Below are 16980 nucleotides of genomic sequence, written 5' to 3'. Positions count from 1 at the left end.
CATTTTTCTCCTCACTTGAGTGGCACAAGAGAGTGGAGAGCATTTACTTTGTGTGAGAGAGTCTCATTTCTACAACCTCTAGGTGTGAAAGATTAAGAAAGGAGAGAGAACCTTTCAACTGTGTGAAAGAAAAGAGAGAGAGAGAGAGAGAGAGAGAGAGAGAGAGAGAGAGAGAGAGAGAGAGAGAGAGAGAGAGAGAGAGAGAGAGAGAGAGAGAGAGAGACTTTCATTTTTGTATTTTTCAATTGAAAGCTAAACCTCATGTGAGCTCTGTGTGTAAGAAAGGAAAACGACTGTCTGCAGGTGAGCAAAGCATGGCGACGACTGTCTATGTGTTGTGATACACATCAAGCGTGGGTGCCAATCATAGCAGCAAGCACAAGCGCAAAGACAACCAAAGCTCAAGCTCACGAGCAAATTTCTTTTGCCATGGCGAGCTGTATGCAAGGCCATCTAGGAATCTGCAGCATCTGAGATACTGTATCTAGACAGGAATAAGTACTCAGAAGAAGGCCAGGCACGAAGTCCCCAACTGCTGTTGCTGCATGTCACTTCTTCATGACGACTATGCTCCTATCAGTCTAGGACCTCCTCCTCTTCACTGCCTACTGCAAGGAAAGCCATAGCAGCAGCTTCCATACGCTCACAACATGCACGTATGGGCATCATCGGCAATGTCGTCGCACTGCTACTACTACTACAAGGGTAGCTAGGGCATCATCGACAACAACTAGTCTGCCACCCTTCTATAAAAGCCTTAAGTGGTTCTCCTTGGTGGAAGCTTGGGCTCAAATCTCCGCCCAACCAGAGTGTCAATGGGGCAACTATGGTGATTAGCTGGCAAGATACTAAGATTCGCTATTTTCAGAAATAGTGTTAATCCTAGGAGTTGGCAAGATATTGACATTCGCTATTTTCAGAAATAGTGCCAACTATGTTTGAAAGGTTTATTATTCTTGGAAGCATTTAACAAAGCCTTATCTCTTTTTTCCCCTTTTTGGAAGCATTAACAAACCTTTGTAATAGTCCTATCACTATAAAGGACTCATTCAAGGCCTAGTACTTGTGAGTCAAGTAACATCAAGGAAAAAAAGGTAAAAATAAGAAAAATCTAACAAGTCTCACTACTACCACTTAGGAAAAAGTATGGATTTTCACCTTTTCTATGTGGAAATATGCATTTGTATGGGAAAGGTGCTTGATAAAGCTGGGTGAACACAACATATTTGTAATTACCCTCCAACTATAAATGGTGTTTTAACCAGAGAGAAATTTTGTGGTAAAATATCAAGTCACCAGGGTGATCAGTTCTTTGACAGAAATGACCGTTTTGATGGCAAAAAATATCACACTTGGGCCATCAAAATGAAAATGGCCTTAATAGATAAAGATCTATGGGGTCTTGCAAGTGGGAGTGAAAGGAAACCCACAACAAGAAATCCCGAGGTAGTTTGTAAAATGGGAAGAAAGTGATGTAAAGGCCTTATCATTCATCACTTAGTGATAATCAAATACATAAGGTCAGCTCAGTATCTAGTTCTCATGAAGGTTGGCTACGACTAAAAGCTATTTTTGGTCAGACCAATACAGCAACACGACTGTTTCTTAGGAAGCATCTCTATAGTTTAGAGAAAGTTGAAAAGGCATCCATTGCCACTCATATGAATGATCTTAAGTGTCTCATCGTCGAGCTCTCTAGAGCAGGTGTTACCATCTCAGAAGAAGAAGAAGCTATTTTTGTGCTTCTATGCAGCATGCCTCCAACATTTGAACAACGTGTTTCTATCATTTTAAATCAACTTAACCTCACACTTGTCTCAGTAGCATTATCTTTAATCTTAGAAGAAACAAGAATGGAGGCAAGTTCATCATCTTTAACTGCATCTCATCTCTTAAAAGCGACCAGGCTTTGATTACAATCAAGATAAAAAGAAGGCTCTAAGAATCTTCTATTACTGCAAAAAAAAGAGGCATATGATTAAAGGTTGGAGGAAAAAGAAGAAAGATGAAGAGAAAGGAAACTCCACCGACAAAGGCAACGACAAAAGCAAAAGTAAATCTATTGTGGAAGGTAATATTGTTGATTCTGATTGGTCCTTTTAGTTTCTTTGGGAAGAATTTTCTTTGTGGTACTAAGTGCCTTTGTGATTCCTTGATCTACACACACTGCATGGTATGTATGTAGATCAAGAGAGGGTGTTGAGAATAGATTAGCTTGTAACCCATGGTTATTGACTAACATTCAAGGCACCTCCTCTATGTGGCATAAGAGGGAAAGTGGGTGTAATCTAGGAACCCCCCTTCACTTAGCCTATGAAAGCATGGTATGTACACTTTCTCTAGTGTATGAGAGCTCTAGCATTCTTGTATGCACTTTGTGTTTAATCTAATCTTAGTGTTACTTTGTGAAACCTTGGCTCTTTTCACCATTTTAGCTTTCTATTGAGTACTCTATCAATTCCATCTGTTAAGTAGCTACATGACATGTGTTAGTCTCTTTTATTGCTACTTAATGAGTATTCATTAGCTTAATCATTTGTTGATGTATTACTTGGTGTTGCTACAAGCTATCACTATATCTATTGGTGATTAGCTTGCTAACTAAGTGAATCCAACAAAGGAAACTCCATCGACAAAGACAAAGATAAAGACAATGACAAAAGCAAAGGAAAGTTTGAGGTGGAAGCTAATATTGTTGATTCAGATTGGTCATTTTAGTTTCTTTGTGAAGAATTTTCTTTGTGGTACTAAGTGCCTATGTGATTGCTTTATCTACACACCCTGCATGGTATGTACGTAGATCAAGAGAGGGTGTTGAGAATAGGTTGATCTACATCCATCACTTAGTGTGTATCAATGGGTTTAATACATTTATGCTAAGAGTATGGGCAAAAATGTAAACCATGGATTAGCTTGTAACCTATGGTTATTAACTAACATTCAATGCACCTCCTCTAGGTGGCATGAGAGGGGCAAGTGGGCAAGTGGGTGTGAGCTAGGTGCCTCCCTTCACTTAGCCTATAAAAGCATGGTATCTACACCTTCTTGTGTATGAGAGCTCTAGCATTCTAGTATGCACTTTGTGTTTAATCAATTCTTAGTGTTACTTCGTGAAACCTTGGCTCTTGTCTCACCATTTTGGCTTTCTATTGAGTACTCTATCAATTCGATGTGTTAAGTAGCTACATGACATGTTTTAGTCTCTTTTATCTCTACTTAATGAGTATTCATTAGCTTAATCATTTGTTGATGTATTACTTGGTGTTGCTCGAGCTATCACTACATCTATTATTGATTAGCTTGCTAACTAAGTGAATCCAACAAAGGAAACTTCATCAACAAAGACAAAGACAAAGACAAAGACAAAGAGAATGACATAAAAGCAAAAGAAAATCTGAGGTGGAAGCTAATATTATTGAGTTATATTGGTCCTTTTAGTTTCTTTGTGAAGAATTTTCTTTGTGGTACTAAGTGCCTATGTGATTCCTTGATCTACACACCCTCTATGGTATGTATGTAGAGATCAAGAGAGGGTGTTGAGAATAGGTTGATCTACATCCATCACTTTTAGTGTGTATCAATGGGTTTAATACATTTATGCTAAGGGTATGGGAAAAAGTGTAAACCATGGGTTAGCTTGTAGCCCACGGTTATTGACTAGCATTCAAGGCATCTCCTCTAGGTGGCATGAGAGGGACAAGTGGGCAAGTGGGTGTGAGCTAGGCACCTCCCTTCACTTAGCCTATAAAAGCATGGTTTCTACACCTTCTCTAGTGTATGATGAGAGCTCTAGCATTCTTTTGTGCACTTTGTGTTTAATCCAATCTTAGTGTTACTTTGTGAAACCTTGGCTCTTGTCACAGTTTTGGCTTTCTATTGAGTACTCTATCAATTCCATGTGTTAAGTAGCTACATGAGATGTGTTAGTCTCTTTGATTGCTACATAATGAGTATTCATTATCTTAATCATTTGCTGATTTATTACAGTGGTGTTGCTACAAGCTATCACTACATCTATTGGCGATTAGCTTGCAAACTAAGTGAATCCAACATTTGGTATCAGAGCTCCTTTCCATGGGTGTGTTCTCAATCATTAGTTGAGAGAGGGCATCTTTGTGTGTGAACATTTTTCCACTACCTCTAGCTTTGTGTGGCTTTTAACCTTTGTGTTTGAAGAGATTTTTTTTTTGTTCATTTGTTGAACAAAATAACATCATTGATATGACAATGCATGAGTTGCTAAAAGAGTGGCACTTTGAGAGAAAGAGAATTTTCAAGAGTGTACTAACACATCTTTGTGAATACATTCAAGCTATGTGTGTAAGCTCTTTTTTCTTCATGTGTGTGTCAACATTGAAAGAGGGAGCAACATAACTTTGTGAAGAGTTTTTCATTTTTCTCCTCACTTGAGTGGCACAAGAGAGTGGAGAACATTTACTTTGTGAGAGATAGTCTCATTTCTACAACCTCTAGGTGAAAGATTAAGAAAGGAGAGAGAACCTTTCAACTGTGCAAAAGAAGAGAGAGAGAGAGAGAGACTTTCATTTTTGTATTTTTCAATTGAAAGCTAAACCTCATGTGAGCTCTATGTGTAAGAAAGGAAAACGACTATCTGCAAGGTGAGCAAAGCATGGCGACGACTGTCTATGTGTTGTGATACACATCAAGCGTGGGTGCCAATCATAGCAGCAAGCACAAGCGCAGAGACAACCAAACCTCAAGCTCAAGAGCAGCTTTCTTCTGCCATGGCCAGCTGTATGCAAGGCCATCTAAGAATCTGTAACACCTGCGATACTGTATCCAGACAGTCATCAGTACTACTCAGAAGAAGGCTAAGCACGAAGTCCCAGATGCTACTTCACCACGTCACCTTGACTATGCTCCTATCAGTCTAGGACCTCCTCCTATTCACTGCCTCTACTGCAAGGAAAGCCATAGCAGCAGCTTCCATACGCGCACAACATGCACATATGGGCATCATCGGCAATGTCATCGCTCTGCTACTACTACAAGGGTAGCTAGGGCATCATCGACAACAACTAGTCTGCCACCCTTCTATAAAAGCCTTAAGTGGTTCTCCTTGGTGGAAGCTTAGGCTCAAATCTCAGCCCACCAACCAGAGCGTCAATGGGGCAACTATGGTGATTAGTTGGCAAGATATTAAGATTCACTATTTTCAGAACTAGCGTTAATCCTGGGAGTCGGCAAGATATTGACATTCGCTTTATCTCTTTTTTTTCCTTTTTGGAAGCATTAACAAAACTTTGTAATAGTCCTATCACTATAAAGGACTCATTCCATGCCTAGTTCTTGTGAGTCAACATCAAGGAAAAAAAGGTAAAAATAAAAAAATCTAACAAGTCTCACTACTACCACTTAGGAAAAAGTATGGGATTTTCACCTTTTTCTATGTGGAAATATGTATTTGTATGGGGAAGGTGCTTGATAAAGCTAGGTGAACACAACATATTTATAATTACCCTCCAACTATAAATGGTGTTTTAACTAGAGAGGGACTTTGTGATAAAATGTCAAGTCACTAGGGTCAGTTCTTTGATAGAAATGATTGTTTTGATGGCACAAAATATCACACTTGGGCCATCAAAATAAAAATGGCCTTAATAGATAAAGATCTATGGGGTCTTGCAAGTGGGACTGAAAGAAAACCCACAACAAGAAATCCCGAGGCAGTTCAAAAATAGGAAGAAAGTGATGCAAAGGCCTTATCATTCATCATAAGTAGTCTTAGTGATAATCAAATATATCACGTCAGCTCAACATCTAGTGCTCACATGAAGGTTGGCTGCTACGACTAAAAGCTATTTTGGTCAGATCAATATGCAGTAGCACGATTGTTTCTCAGGAAGCGTCTCTATAGGTTGGAGGAAACCGAAAAGACATCCATTGCCACTCATATGAATGATCTTAGGTGTCTCATTGACCAGCTCTCTGGAGCAGGTGTTACAATCTCAGAAGAAGAAGCTGTTTTTGTGCTTCTATGCAGCATGCCTCCAACATTTGAACAATGTGTTTATGTAATTTCAAATTAACCTAACCTCACACTTGTCTGCATCATCTTTAATCTTAGAAGAACCAAGAATAGAGGCAAGTTCATCATCTTCAACTCCACCTCATCTCTTGGGCGACCAGACTTTGATTACATATCAAGTCAAAAGAAGGCTCCAAGAATCTGCTATTACTACAGAAAAAAGGGGTATATGATCAAAGATTGGAGGAAAAAGAAGAAAGATGAAGAGAAAGGAAACCCCACCGACAAAGACAAAGAAAAAGACAAGGACAAAAGCAAAGGCAAATTTGAGGTGGAAGCTAATATTGTTGATTCAGATTGGTCCTCTTAGTTTCTTTGTGGTACTAAGTGCCTATGTGATTCCTTGATCTACACACCCTGCGTGGTATGTATGTAGATCAAGAGAGAGTGTTGAGAATAGGTTGATCTACATCCATCACTTAGTGTGTATCAATGGGTTTAATACATTTATGCTAAGGGTATGGGCAAAGGTGTAAACCATGGGTTAGCTTGTAACCCATGGTTATTGAATAGCATTCAAGGCACCTCCTCTAGGTAGCATGAGAGGGGAAAGTGGGTGTGAGCTAGGCACCTCTTTTCATTAGCCTATAAAAGCATGGTCTCTACACCTTCTCTAGTGTATGATAGCTCTAGCGTTCTTGTATGCACTTTGTGTTTAATCCAATCTTAGTGTTACTTTATGAAACCCTGGCTCTTGTCACCATTTTGGCTTTCTATTGAGTACTCTTTCAATTCAATGTGTTAAGTAGCTACATGACATGTGTTAGTCTCTTTTATTGCTACTTAATGAGTATTCATTAGCTTAATGATTTGTTGATGTATTACTTGGTGTTGCTACAAGCTATCACTACATCTATTGGTGATTAGCTTGCTAACTAAGTGAATCCAACATGTAGTTGGTTTGTCTTATGTTGGTGTTCTTGGCAAGCATGCAGTTCATATCCAAATAAAATTTGAATTTATTTTGCTTGGTTGTATGAGAATAGGTGGTGATAGAGTATTCCTTACTGACTTTGGAGAGCTCCTCCTCGATGTCCACATCATAAGAATCGGCATTGGTGATGCCTTCAATAGGAAGATTGAATGATTTGGCTATGGGCTATGTTTCTACAAAGCATTAAGATGGAATTCTTTGGCTATGTTTTCTGGTGTGATCGGCACTGCCTTGTGCCGTTCCATCTTCACTGTGTTGCTCTTTGTCAACTCTGCTAGCCTCGTCTAGTTCTTTACTGCAAAGCCATAAAGTCTGACCTTTTGCAACCACTCATGCTGAAACATAGGGTCCAACATGGCGTTTTGTAGGGATCAAAATCCACTTGCTTTATGTTGCTAGCCATGTCTGATTCTGGTTTTTGGCTGAGGTTTGTAAGAAGGGGGAAAGACAAGTGATAGAAAGAGAGCGAGAGAGCAAGTTGTGAATAATTTAAGGAGAGAGAGAGTAGTTAGGGTGGGTTTTGGCTGTGGTAGGGTTTCTTGATTAGGGATGCAATATCAGGGCTTTTTCTCCTTCCCATGATGATTTTCCTAAAAGCGAGGTAACCACGTAAAAATGTCATGATTTCCACGCGTGTTTGCATTATTTTACGTGCCACATTTACACCTCTTTTCTCCACGTTTACACCCCTTTGCTTTTCATCATGCATTCTCTGTCCGTTTGATGTTACCCATTGGAGTGCTACACATGTCTTCATTCGGTTACACTACATAGATGGGGATTGTTACCACCATGCACTGTTCCACTATTTTTGCCTTTGTGTCCTCCTAATCTGTTGGTTGTTGCCCTTTATCATTTCTTTCTCTGTAGGGCCTGAATCTGGATCCATTTATAAGCTTGGGGAGTATTTCACCACTTAGTGTTTGGAGTCTAAATGTGCCTTAGCTTAATTGTTCTATTAAGCGGATTTTGAGCTTACCTAGGTGTGGTTCGAGCTTTGAATTGAACAACAATACTTTGTCTCCATCCTGAAAGACCTTATGCTTGTTGTTCCTGTCTACCCATTGCTTTCTTCTTTTTTGAGTGATGTCTGCCACCCATGCATTATGTAGTCTGCTTTCTTCCAGCTGCATGAGATGTCTGCCACCCATGCACTATGTAGTCTGCTTTCTTCCAGCTGCATGAGATGCTGGATCCAGTGGTTGACTGATTCCTTTGCATTGAGCCTTTAAGTCAGGGCTATTTTGAGGCTGGGGACAATGTATTCCATTGGAACTATTGCCTCTAAGCCATAGACTAAAGAGAATAGGATAAACCCAGTGCTGCATACCTTGTATGTTGTACAGAATGCTTATAATTTAGAGTGTAGCTTTTCATCCCAGTCGATACAGTTCTGAGTGACTATCTTTAGGAGGATCCACTTTAGCACCTGATTTCCTGATTTGTAGAATCTTCCTGACCATAGTAAATAGTTGATTTCTTGTGCAGGATCATGTGCTGATGAGTCAACTTCTGAATCACTTCATTGATGAAGTTTCCTCCTTGATCACTTACCAGCTCCACTGGACACTTAAACCTCGTCATGATGTTCTCGTACAAGAATTTGGCTATTGCTGCAGCATCAAATGCATTATCCTTGAGGGCTTTTGCCTCCACCCATTTAGTGAAATAGTCAGCTGCCCAACGAGGATGTATTTGTTACCAGTCTTCCTTGCTGGAGGTTTAAATGGTCCTACAAAACCCATTTCCCACTTTTGAAAGGGTTCAAGCAGTAGGACTGGTGGATGATGAGGCACTCGATCAACAACAACTAATGGCTGTTTGATCTTCTAACACACCACACTGCTTGACATAATCCCATGCATCTTTAAGTACCATGGGCCACCATAAACCTACTGCTTTGCAAGACTTTCGTGCCCATTGTTTCTCCAAAGTAGTGCCCTCCTGACACTCCTTGATGTGCTTCTGTCAACATGGTTGTTTGTTTATGGTCTGGCACACACCTGCGGTAACTTAGTCTATGCCTTTTTTATACAGGGCTCCTGCAACTTGAAGGTAATTTCTACTTCTGAAAGCCACTTTCTTCTGTTGATCTCTGCTCATGTCAGCACAGGTAATGTCCCTTCTATGATGAATTGAAGCATGTCAAAGTACCAATTTCTTTCCATGGATATAGATTGAACAATAAATAGATTTGCATCTGGGAACTGATAAGCCACCCCTATAGGTTGCTCTCATATGTTTATTCTGTTGAGGAAATCCTCTATTGCATTCTTATTGTTGCTGGGAGTGTGCATGATGGTGAATTGAAATTCTTGCGATAAAAGCATCCACCTTGCCGACTTTTTTTTCAGATCTGGCTTATTTATCAGCATATAATGAAACACAAAGTGATTAACCAGCATATAATTGACCGAGTAAATTAGTCCCAAGGGTTCCCTTTTAGTGGTGCTGTGATTTTTCTCAACATTTGACAGCATTTGACTAGCATAATAAATAGGCCAGTACCACCCTTCTTCTGTCTGCTGCATCAGTACACTTCCGATTGTTGTGTTCAAAGCATCCACGAACACATGGAACATCTTGTCGGTGCACTAGCGAGCATTTTTTTTGGTGGTTGGATTATCGGTGCACTAGCGAACGAGCATTTTTTTCAAACTTTAAAACGCCCCCTTGCACTCTTTTGACCAGAGGAATTCTGCCCCCTTCTTTGTGAGGTTGTATAGTGGCTGTGCCACATCAGTAAGGTACCTAAGAAATTTGTTGTGCCATTTAATTTTGCTTAGGAATCTACTGAGCTCCTTCAGGTTTTGCAATGGACTCAGCTTGTTTATCATCCTGTTGACTTTGGCCAGATCAACAACAATTTTGTCTTTGGACACTATGCGTCCAAGTAGTGTTCCGCCCCTCACAACAAACACACACTTCATTGGGTTGAGCTTTAGCTTAGTTTGCTTGCATCTTTCTAAGCATAGGCATAGCTGATGTTGATGCTCCACACACTTCCCAAAGACATTGAAGTCATCTACAAACACATGCATGAATTCCGTTAGATAATGATAGAAAATTTCTTGTACCATGCGTTGGAATGTTGCACGTACATTCTGGAGTCCGATGGTCATGATGCTTGATGCGCGAATGCCCCCCATTCTGTGATGAATGCAGTCTTCTCCATGTCCTCGGGCACCATTTTGACCTGATCGTGATAAGGAATACATTTCATGGCTAGCTACAACATCCAACATCGAGTCTGTGTGAAAGGTAATGGAAATGGATTCAACATGGTAGCTGCATTCAACTTCCTGTAATCCACACAGACTCTTAGCTTGCCATTCTTCTTTGGCATAATCACTATGGGGCTCAGCCAATTTGCTTTTTCGATTGGGTGGATGAATCCTATTGCCAACAATTTGACATTTTCCTCCTTGACTTGCTTAGGGTAGTTGGGGTTCATCCTGTACCTTTGTTACTTGATCCGAACTGCATCTTCCTTTAGGTTTATTTTGTGCTAGTAGAAGCTTGGGTTGATGCCAAACATATCTGTATAGCTCTAGGAAAAGACATCTTTATATTGGGTTAGCAGTTCTTCGAGTTCATTTTTCATTGCTTTCTCTAGCCTTGTGGTATGTTTTACCATTTGCGGTGCTCCTCTTCTCCCAAATTAAGCTCCATGAGCTTCTCCTCTTGTACTTTGATGGATTACTGCTGCTCGGTCAATTGTCTTTGCCAGTGCATTGCCTCCATCCATTCTTTTAGCCCTTTGGCTAATAGGTCTTCTTCTGCACCCCATGAGGATTCAGCTTCTTCTTTCTGACCCTCCAACACTGCTTCCGTTAGAGTTTCTTTCGTAGGTTGCATGTTTAGTACTTCTGCTGATGAGTACTTGGATACGATGTTTTCTATGTCTGCTATCTTGGTGCCCGAGGATTTTGCCTCATTGTTGCTTCTCATTATTGCTGATTCAACTCTTTCTGTGGAATTTTCCATCCATACTCCAGTTGCTTTTGGGCAAGCTGTACAACCTGCTTCTTGAGCACATTGTTTTCTGCTGACTCCCTGGGCTTCCTTCGGTTTGTTAGTTGTACCTTGTGAGGCTTACCTTCGTGCAGCTTCTCTTGTTCTGCCATCATGGCCAGCATGTGTAATTATCCTCCCGCAACACTTCTTCACATGACTCCTTTTTGCGAGGCTTATCTTCTTTTAGGATTTGTTCTTTTGCCTCCTCCAGGATTTCCTTTATTCCTCTTAGGCCTTGTCCAATCTAAAGGGTTTTCTTCCAACTCCCTTTATGTTCTTCTTGCACCTCCTTTGTCACAGAGTCTCTGACTTATTTTTGCTTTTTCCATTCCATATTGGTTTCCTTTTGTGACTGACTGGTTTATCTAACACAGCCAGTTTCTCTTTCGCCTTTTGGGATCTGGTTATTACAACCACAGTTGGGTGTACATCTTCTAGCTCTTTGATTTCAATCACATTTATGGACGTTGGTGTAGCATCTGCCCGTCCTGACTTTTCCTGCAATTCTTGTTGGTGCTTTTGAAACAACTAACTGTCATTTTGCATGTGGCTAGGCTTCCAGGAACCCATCTGGCTACCCAATGCCACCTATTCCTTTGCCTTGCCCTTGGCCATAGTAAGGTCTATAAGGTGTTGGTGTAGTAGCCATGGGTGCTACTATTGTTACTACATTCACAATTGTGCTTGCTTGATTCCTAACATTATATCCGCAATTTGATGCCAAGTGTGTGAAGGTTTGGCAGATGGCACAGGTTGGCTGCATCTTGCATTCCTTTTTAGATGTCCCTCATTCTTGTAGATCAGGCAGAAGATGCCTGTTCAGTAGTCAGATGAGTTGGAGGTCTTACCAGAGCCCACATCGAGCTTCTCTGCAAAACCTTCTTGTCTAGGATGTCCACTTCATTCTTATTGCCTTTGCGTTTTCTCTTCTTGTTGTGTCTGGTCTCCTCCTCAGTGTGTCTGATTCAGATTTTGGGTCTTCTGATTTCAAATCGCTTCCATAGTCGCTTTCTAAAGAATCGTATTTCTTGCTTTTCTTTTTCTTGAACTTCTTTTCTAAGGCCATGTTTTGTTCTGCTCGTTAAGCTACTTCCATGAGCTTGTCAAACTCTTCATGGTCGATGTTGGTGGTTGCCACCGTTTGCTTTAGTTTCTTATTGGGACACGGTGTGGGAATCAGTCTCTGCAAGAACTACTTCTGATGGTGTGTCAGCCAGAGATAGCCATGCATGTAGAGTGCAAGACTTGCCTGCATAATCTTCCACTGGCAGCGTCTTCTGTTTCAGACTTCTTAGCTTGTCTTGCAGTTTAGAGTTAGTTTTGACAATCTTGAATCTTATGAGGAGTGCCTCTATCAGTGCATGGAAGGTGTGGAATTGGTTCGGGTCATACAGGGATTCCCATTCAGTTGGTATATCTCCAAATATGGTATGGAATTGGTCCCGCTTCCTTTCACCTAGAACATTGGCGCGAGTGTGATTCACCTTTCACACGGCCTCAAATTTTATGACATGTGTGTCGAGGTCTTCGGCCTTCTTACCCTTGTAGGTGGGATACTTGTTGTTTCCTCCTTCATGAGCCATTTGATGTTGATGAATGTTGGGGAGAGGGGGAGTGTTTGCCAAGCCTAGCGTGTTGTTGCAATTGATTTTGCATTGACTGGGCAATAAGTTGCCGTACTATTGCTTCTGCAACAACAAGAAGTTCATCTCCCATTTTGGAGTGCTATACCAAAATGTTTCCCTCGTGATAGAAATGGTGAGAGTGAATGTAGCAGGATTGCCAAAGTGTCGGTGGTCATTCTAATGGGCAAGACAGTCACTACTGGTTGGAAGTAAATCTATCACATGCCTAAGCCCAAAGGGTTCAAAACTCGCAAGCTCACAGATTGAACAGAGAATGTACACAAAAAACACAGAAGCTCACTCGCTCACTCAGACACAATACACAATGAATAATGTTCAAGCACTTTGTATTAATGTGCTCCTTAAACTTATACAATGCTACTCATGTCTATCTCGAATGTTCTCTCTATCCCTCTATATTTCTATCTCCTAACTACTAATTGCTTCCTACTTTACTATCTTGGAAGGACCCTCTTCTTGTCATATCTCGTTGTTTCCCTTACAAGAACAATCTGCTATCAAAGTGTTACAATAGTATGCATATGATTACAATAAGTGCGAATGTGCACTGTCGTTTATGCACTGCTGTTTTATAGTTGGCCTATGTTATGTGGCTAGTTCTTTAGGTCTGGCCAATTTGTGGCTTCTATTGGACAATCAACAACCAGCCTCTCTCCACTATTTCCTACATAAGGTAGGAAACCACCAACTCTCACCACACTATTTCCTACATAAGGTAGGAAAAAGAGCCCACCTCAAAAGTAGTCTCGTGGAAAGTAAGCCTTAGAGAAATTGGACATTGGCATACATACTTGATGTGGTGTTGTCATTCTAAACATCACTAAATAAGGTCTTAAAACATTTAGGTGTGAGCATCAATTAATTAGTTGATTTCTTAATAATGAGATGATAGTTACGATCCTATGGAAATATTGAGACTTAGGTTATAAACATTTAGAAAGGTGATAGATTGTAGGTAAATTTATTTTAGTAAAAAATCTAGATAGCTTGATTTCTCTCCATCATGGAAGTTACACATGGCACTCTAGTGTGTGTTCTCCTCTTTGTGTATGTTGAGGCTCCCTCATCTCTCTCTCTCTCTCTCTCTCTCTCTCTCTCTCTCTCTCTCTCTCTCTCTCTCTCTTTGTGCTATGGCTATCTCATTTCCACTCGGCCCCCTCTTTGTCATGCAAGTTGCTTTCTACCTCTCTTATGTTGAGACCTACGTTAGTAGCACTCTTCGCATCACGGCAATTATGCATGCAATAGAGAAAGAGTTGTTCAATTCTTTCTTTGACCACTCACTTTCTATCTCCTTCTTAGTGAGCCATATAGTAGTAGGCTTACGGATTTATTGCTTGTGATAGAGGTTGAGGTGATGGATATCATATACTTAGGGCCCAACTTGCTTACAAATAGAGTTAGAGGTGGTGGATAGAGAAAGTGTCCATGATCATGCATGCGAGCTATTTCTTGAGACTAACTATGTGGAATAGAGACGAGAAGGCTGCATGCCTAGACATATACCACATGTGACAATGTGGAAGGAGGCAGATGGGGGAGGAGGCACTGGCAACTTGCAAACCGCTACAACCTTCACCCAATATAAAAGTGATGGGGTGAATCTTCTGTGAAATACATAATATGTCAGTATGTCAAGACTTTTGAGATTTTCTTAGGGGCATGGACTGGCAATAGATGATGTGAAAGGGTTGGGTGAGAATAGAGAAGTATATGACAAAGTGAACTTAGACCAAAAGTAAGCTCGAGACATGTAGAGTTAAGGGTAGCATTTTTGTGTCTTCCCCAAAATCTATTCACTTTATCACTCTTGGCTATTGCTATGAGCTCTTTCTCTCTAATGCATGATTTGTAGTATAAAACCGATGTATTAATTCATTTTATAGATTTCTCTACAAGGGATCTGGTCGAGGGGATATGTGTGTGTGTTTGTGTAAAATGAATTTGTTTAACGTACCTTTGTTTATATACTTATATCATGATACATTATAAATTAACATATATTGATTTGGTATATACAATATAAATTAACATATATTGATTTGTTTACATACTTATATCATGGTACAATATAAATCAACATATATTGATTTGGTAGTTGACTCCAAACGCTTCAACATCCATGGATCATTTAAGGGACACACTTACAGATTGCATGAGGGGGAGAAAATTACACATTTTGTAATCATTTCTTATTTTTATGGTTTTAATTTTGGTCCATGAACATCTTCCAAGCAAAGTTCTTTCAGTTAAGATAGCTTGAAAAGCTGTTCCATGAACAATTCCCCCTCCCCAAAATTTATCCTGAGCCTTGTTGGTCGGTGGAGGTCGATGCATACAAGTGTCGATTCTCAAGGTTAGGCAATGGAGTCTAGCAACTATGTGCCATAAAGGTACAACATAAAGTTAACTTTACGTTAAAATGATAAATTTATGCCTGTTGTGGCTAGACAACATTGTGTTTATTGCCATATCCAAAAGGTTAGAGAGGAGGTCCCTATCCAATCCAATCCAAAGGAGTCTTATTGATCTTCCAATCATGTAGAACTAGTCATTCTTATGAGAAGAGGGATCCTTTTGGGGGCAAAACATTTTCGTGAAGACAAAGTCCCTTACACTTGAAGGAAGGTAGTACAATAAAGTCGATCTCGCTGACAGAGAACCAAAAATGAAACATCGGGGTGGTTCTCTCTTCAGAACTGCCTTCACCGTCTTTGCTGCAAACTCCTCAGATGTGGTAGAGCCTGCTTGTTGAGAGAATCCCATCCTTTTCTTCATAAATTGCTCCCATGGTTGGTAGTACTTCCATTTTGGTAAACTCCGATATACCCCGGAAGCATTGGTCTCCAAATTTGATTTAATAGCACCAGGCGCCACTATGATCACGCGGATGCCAAACGGCTTCAACTCAACCCTGCGCCCACCAAAGCAAATGCAAATCCCCTTTTTTTGTGTTATGATGCATAAGTGAAGCAAAGAAGTAAACCTTTTGTACTAATTATTATTATTGTGCTATGATACATTATCCCAAACTTTGTAAGTTAAGTTAACCTAGTTTATGGCCTAGGGATAATTAACTGAAAGCATCATTGGTAACATGACTTTGATGTAGAATTTGGGGGCGGGGGGGCGAGGGGGGGAAAGATACCTGAGACTATCGGATAAGGCATGAAGAGCTGCTTTGGATGCGGAATATCCACCAGCCCATGGCCCCGACGAGAACGCAGCAACGCTTCCAATGTTTACAATCTTGCCCGCCCTTCGTGCCATCATGTGCGGTACCACAGCTTGAATGAGGCAAATGGGAGCTTCACACCCAACCCCCCGCCCAAAAAAGGGAAAAAAATATTAGAATATGGGTTGCAGTTAGTTAGTTAGTTGTTCACATAATAATCATAATAATTTAATGGCGCTCACCCACCAAAGACGTTGGTGGTGAAGGCGTTCTGCAGGAGGGACGCGGGCACCTCTGCTACGGGGCCGATGCAGTGCACGCCGGCGTTGTTGACCAGGATGTCAATACGGCCGTGGCGCCCCAGGGCGGCGGCGACAGCGCGATCGCGAGACTCGGGCGAGGCCACGTCCAGTTGCAGGAGGGTGTGGATGTTGGGATGGGCGGCGTCGAGGCCCTCCATGGAAGCCAGCGAGCGGGCGGTAGCCACCACACTGCAGCCCGCCCGCGCGAACGCCAACGCCAGGGCGTGACCCAGGCCACCCTTGGAGCACCCCGTGATCATCACCACCTGCTGCTGCTCCGCCTCCATGGCCGCGCGAGAAGGGGGGCCGGGGAGCGCGGAGAGAGAGTGTATGGGTGTGAGGAGAGAAGAAGAGGCGGCTTTTTAACGTCTTGTATCTAGCACTTCATATGAGAAATTAGAGAGAGAGAGAGAGAGAGAGAGAGAGAGAGAGAGTGAGTGAGTGTGTGAGAGTGAGAGAGAGTGAGAGAGTCTTGCTTTTCAACCATAACTAACATCTTATATCAAAAAATTCATCACCTCGGTTTCTTTTCAGTTAGAGCTTTGAAAAATTCGGTTTTCAATCAACTTTGAAATCTCATGGTAATTAACTCTTTTGCTCCCAAAACTCAGCCTCCATGTCATCTATATATGCATGGGAATTTAGAATGCCTCCCTTGCCAAGTTAGCTTGGTAGTGGTAAAAGATTAAATACACAAGACATAAAAATAGAAAGTGAAGGGGACAAGTTGCAACATAAAGGGAGGGCGTACTGAGAATTAAATTAAAAATGGCTTTTTGGGTGAAGTTCAAGGGTTTGATACAAAGGGGGTGGGGGGTAGAAATAAAAAGGAGAGACAAGGGGGAGGGGGTGTTGAA

General features: G+C 41.1%; 1 protein-coding gene across 1 annotated transcript; it reads right to left on the bottom strand.

Annotated features, from left to right (window-relative positions):
• Window positions 1-14995: 14995 nt before the first annotated feature.
• Window positions 14996-16454, bottom strand: LOC147621036 (short-chain dehydrogenase ptmH-like). Its single transcript, XM_086825286.1, has 3 exons — window positions 16068-16454; window positions 15795-15954; window positions 14996-15560 (listed from the first exon to the last, which is right to left on the bottom strand). Exons 1-3 carry the CDS (start codon window positions 16408-16410, stop codon window positions 15194-15196), a joined length of 870 nt encoding a protein of 289 aa, XP_086681412.1. The 5' UTR covers window positions 16411-16454; the 3' UTR covers window positions 14996-15193.
• Between the last annotated feature and the right edge of the window lie 526 nt (window positions 16455-16980).

This window comes from Cibotium barometz, chromosome 31, assembly GCF_041138505.1.
Source record: "Cibotium barometz isolate CiBa-2024 chromosome 31, ASM4113850v1, whole genome shotgun sequence".
Taxonomy (NCBI): Eukaryota; Viridiplantae; Streptophyta; class Polypodiopsida; order Cyatheales; family Cibotiaceae; genus Cibotium; species Cibotium barometz.
The sequence above is the reverse complement of the archived record's forward strand: the minus strand, read 5'-3'. Positions and strand labels throughout refer to the sequence as shown.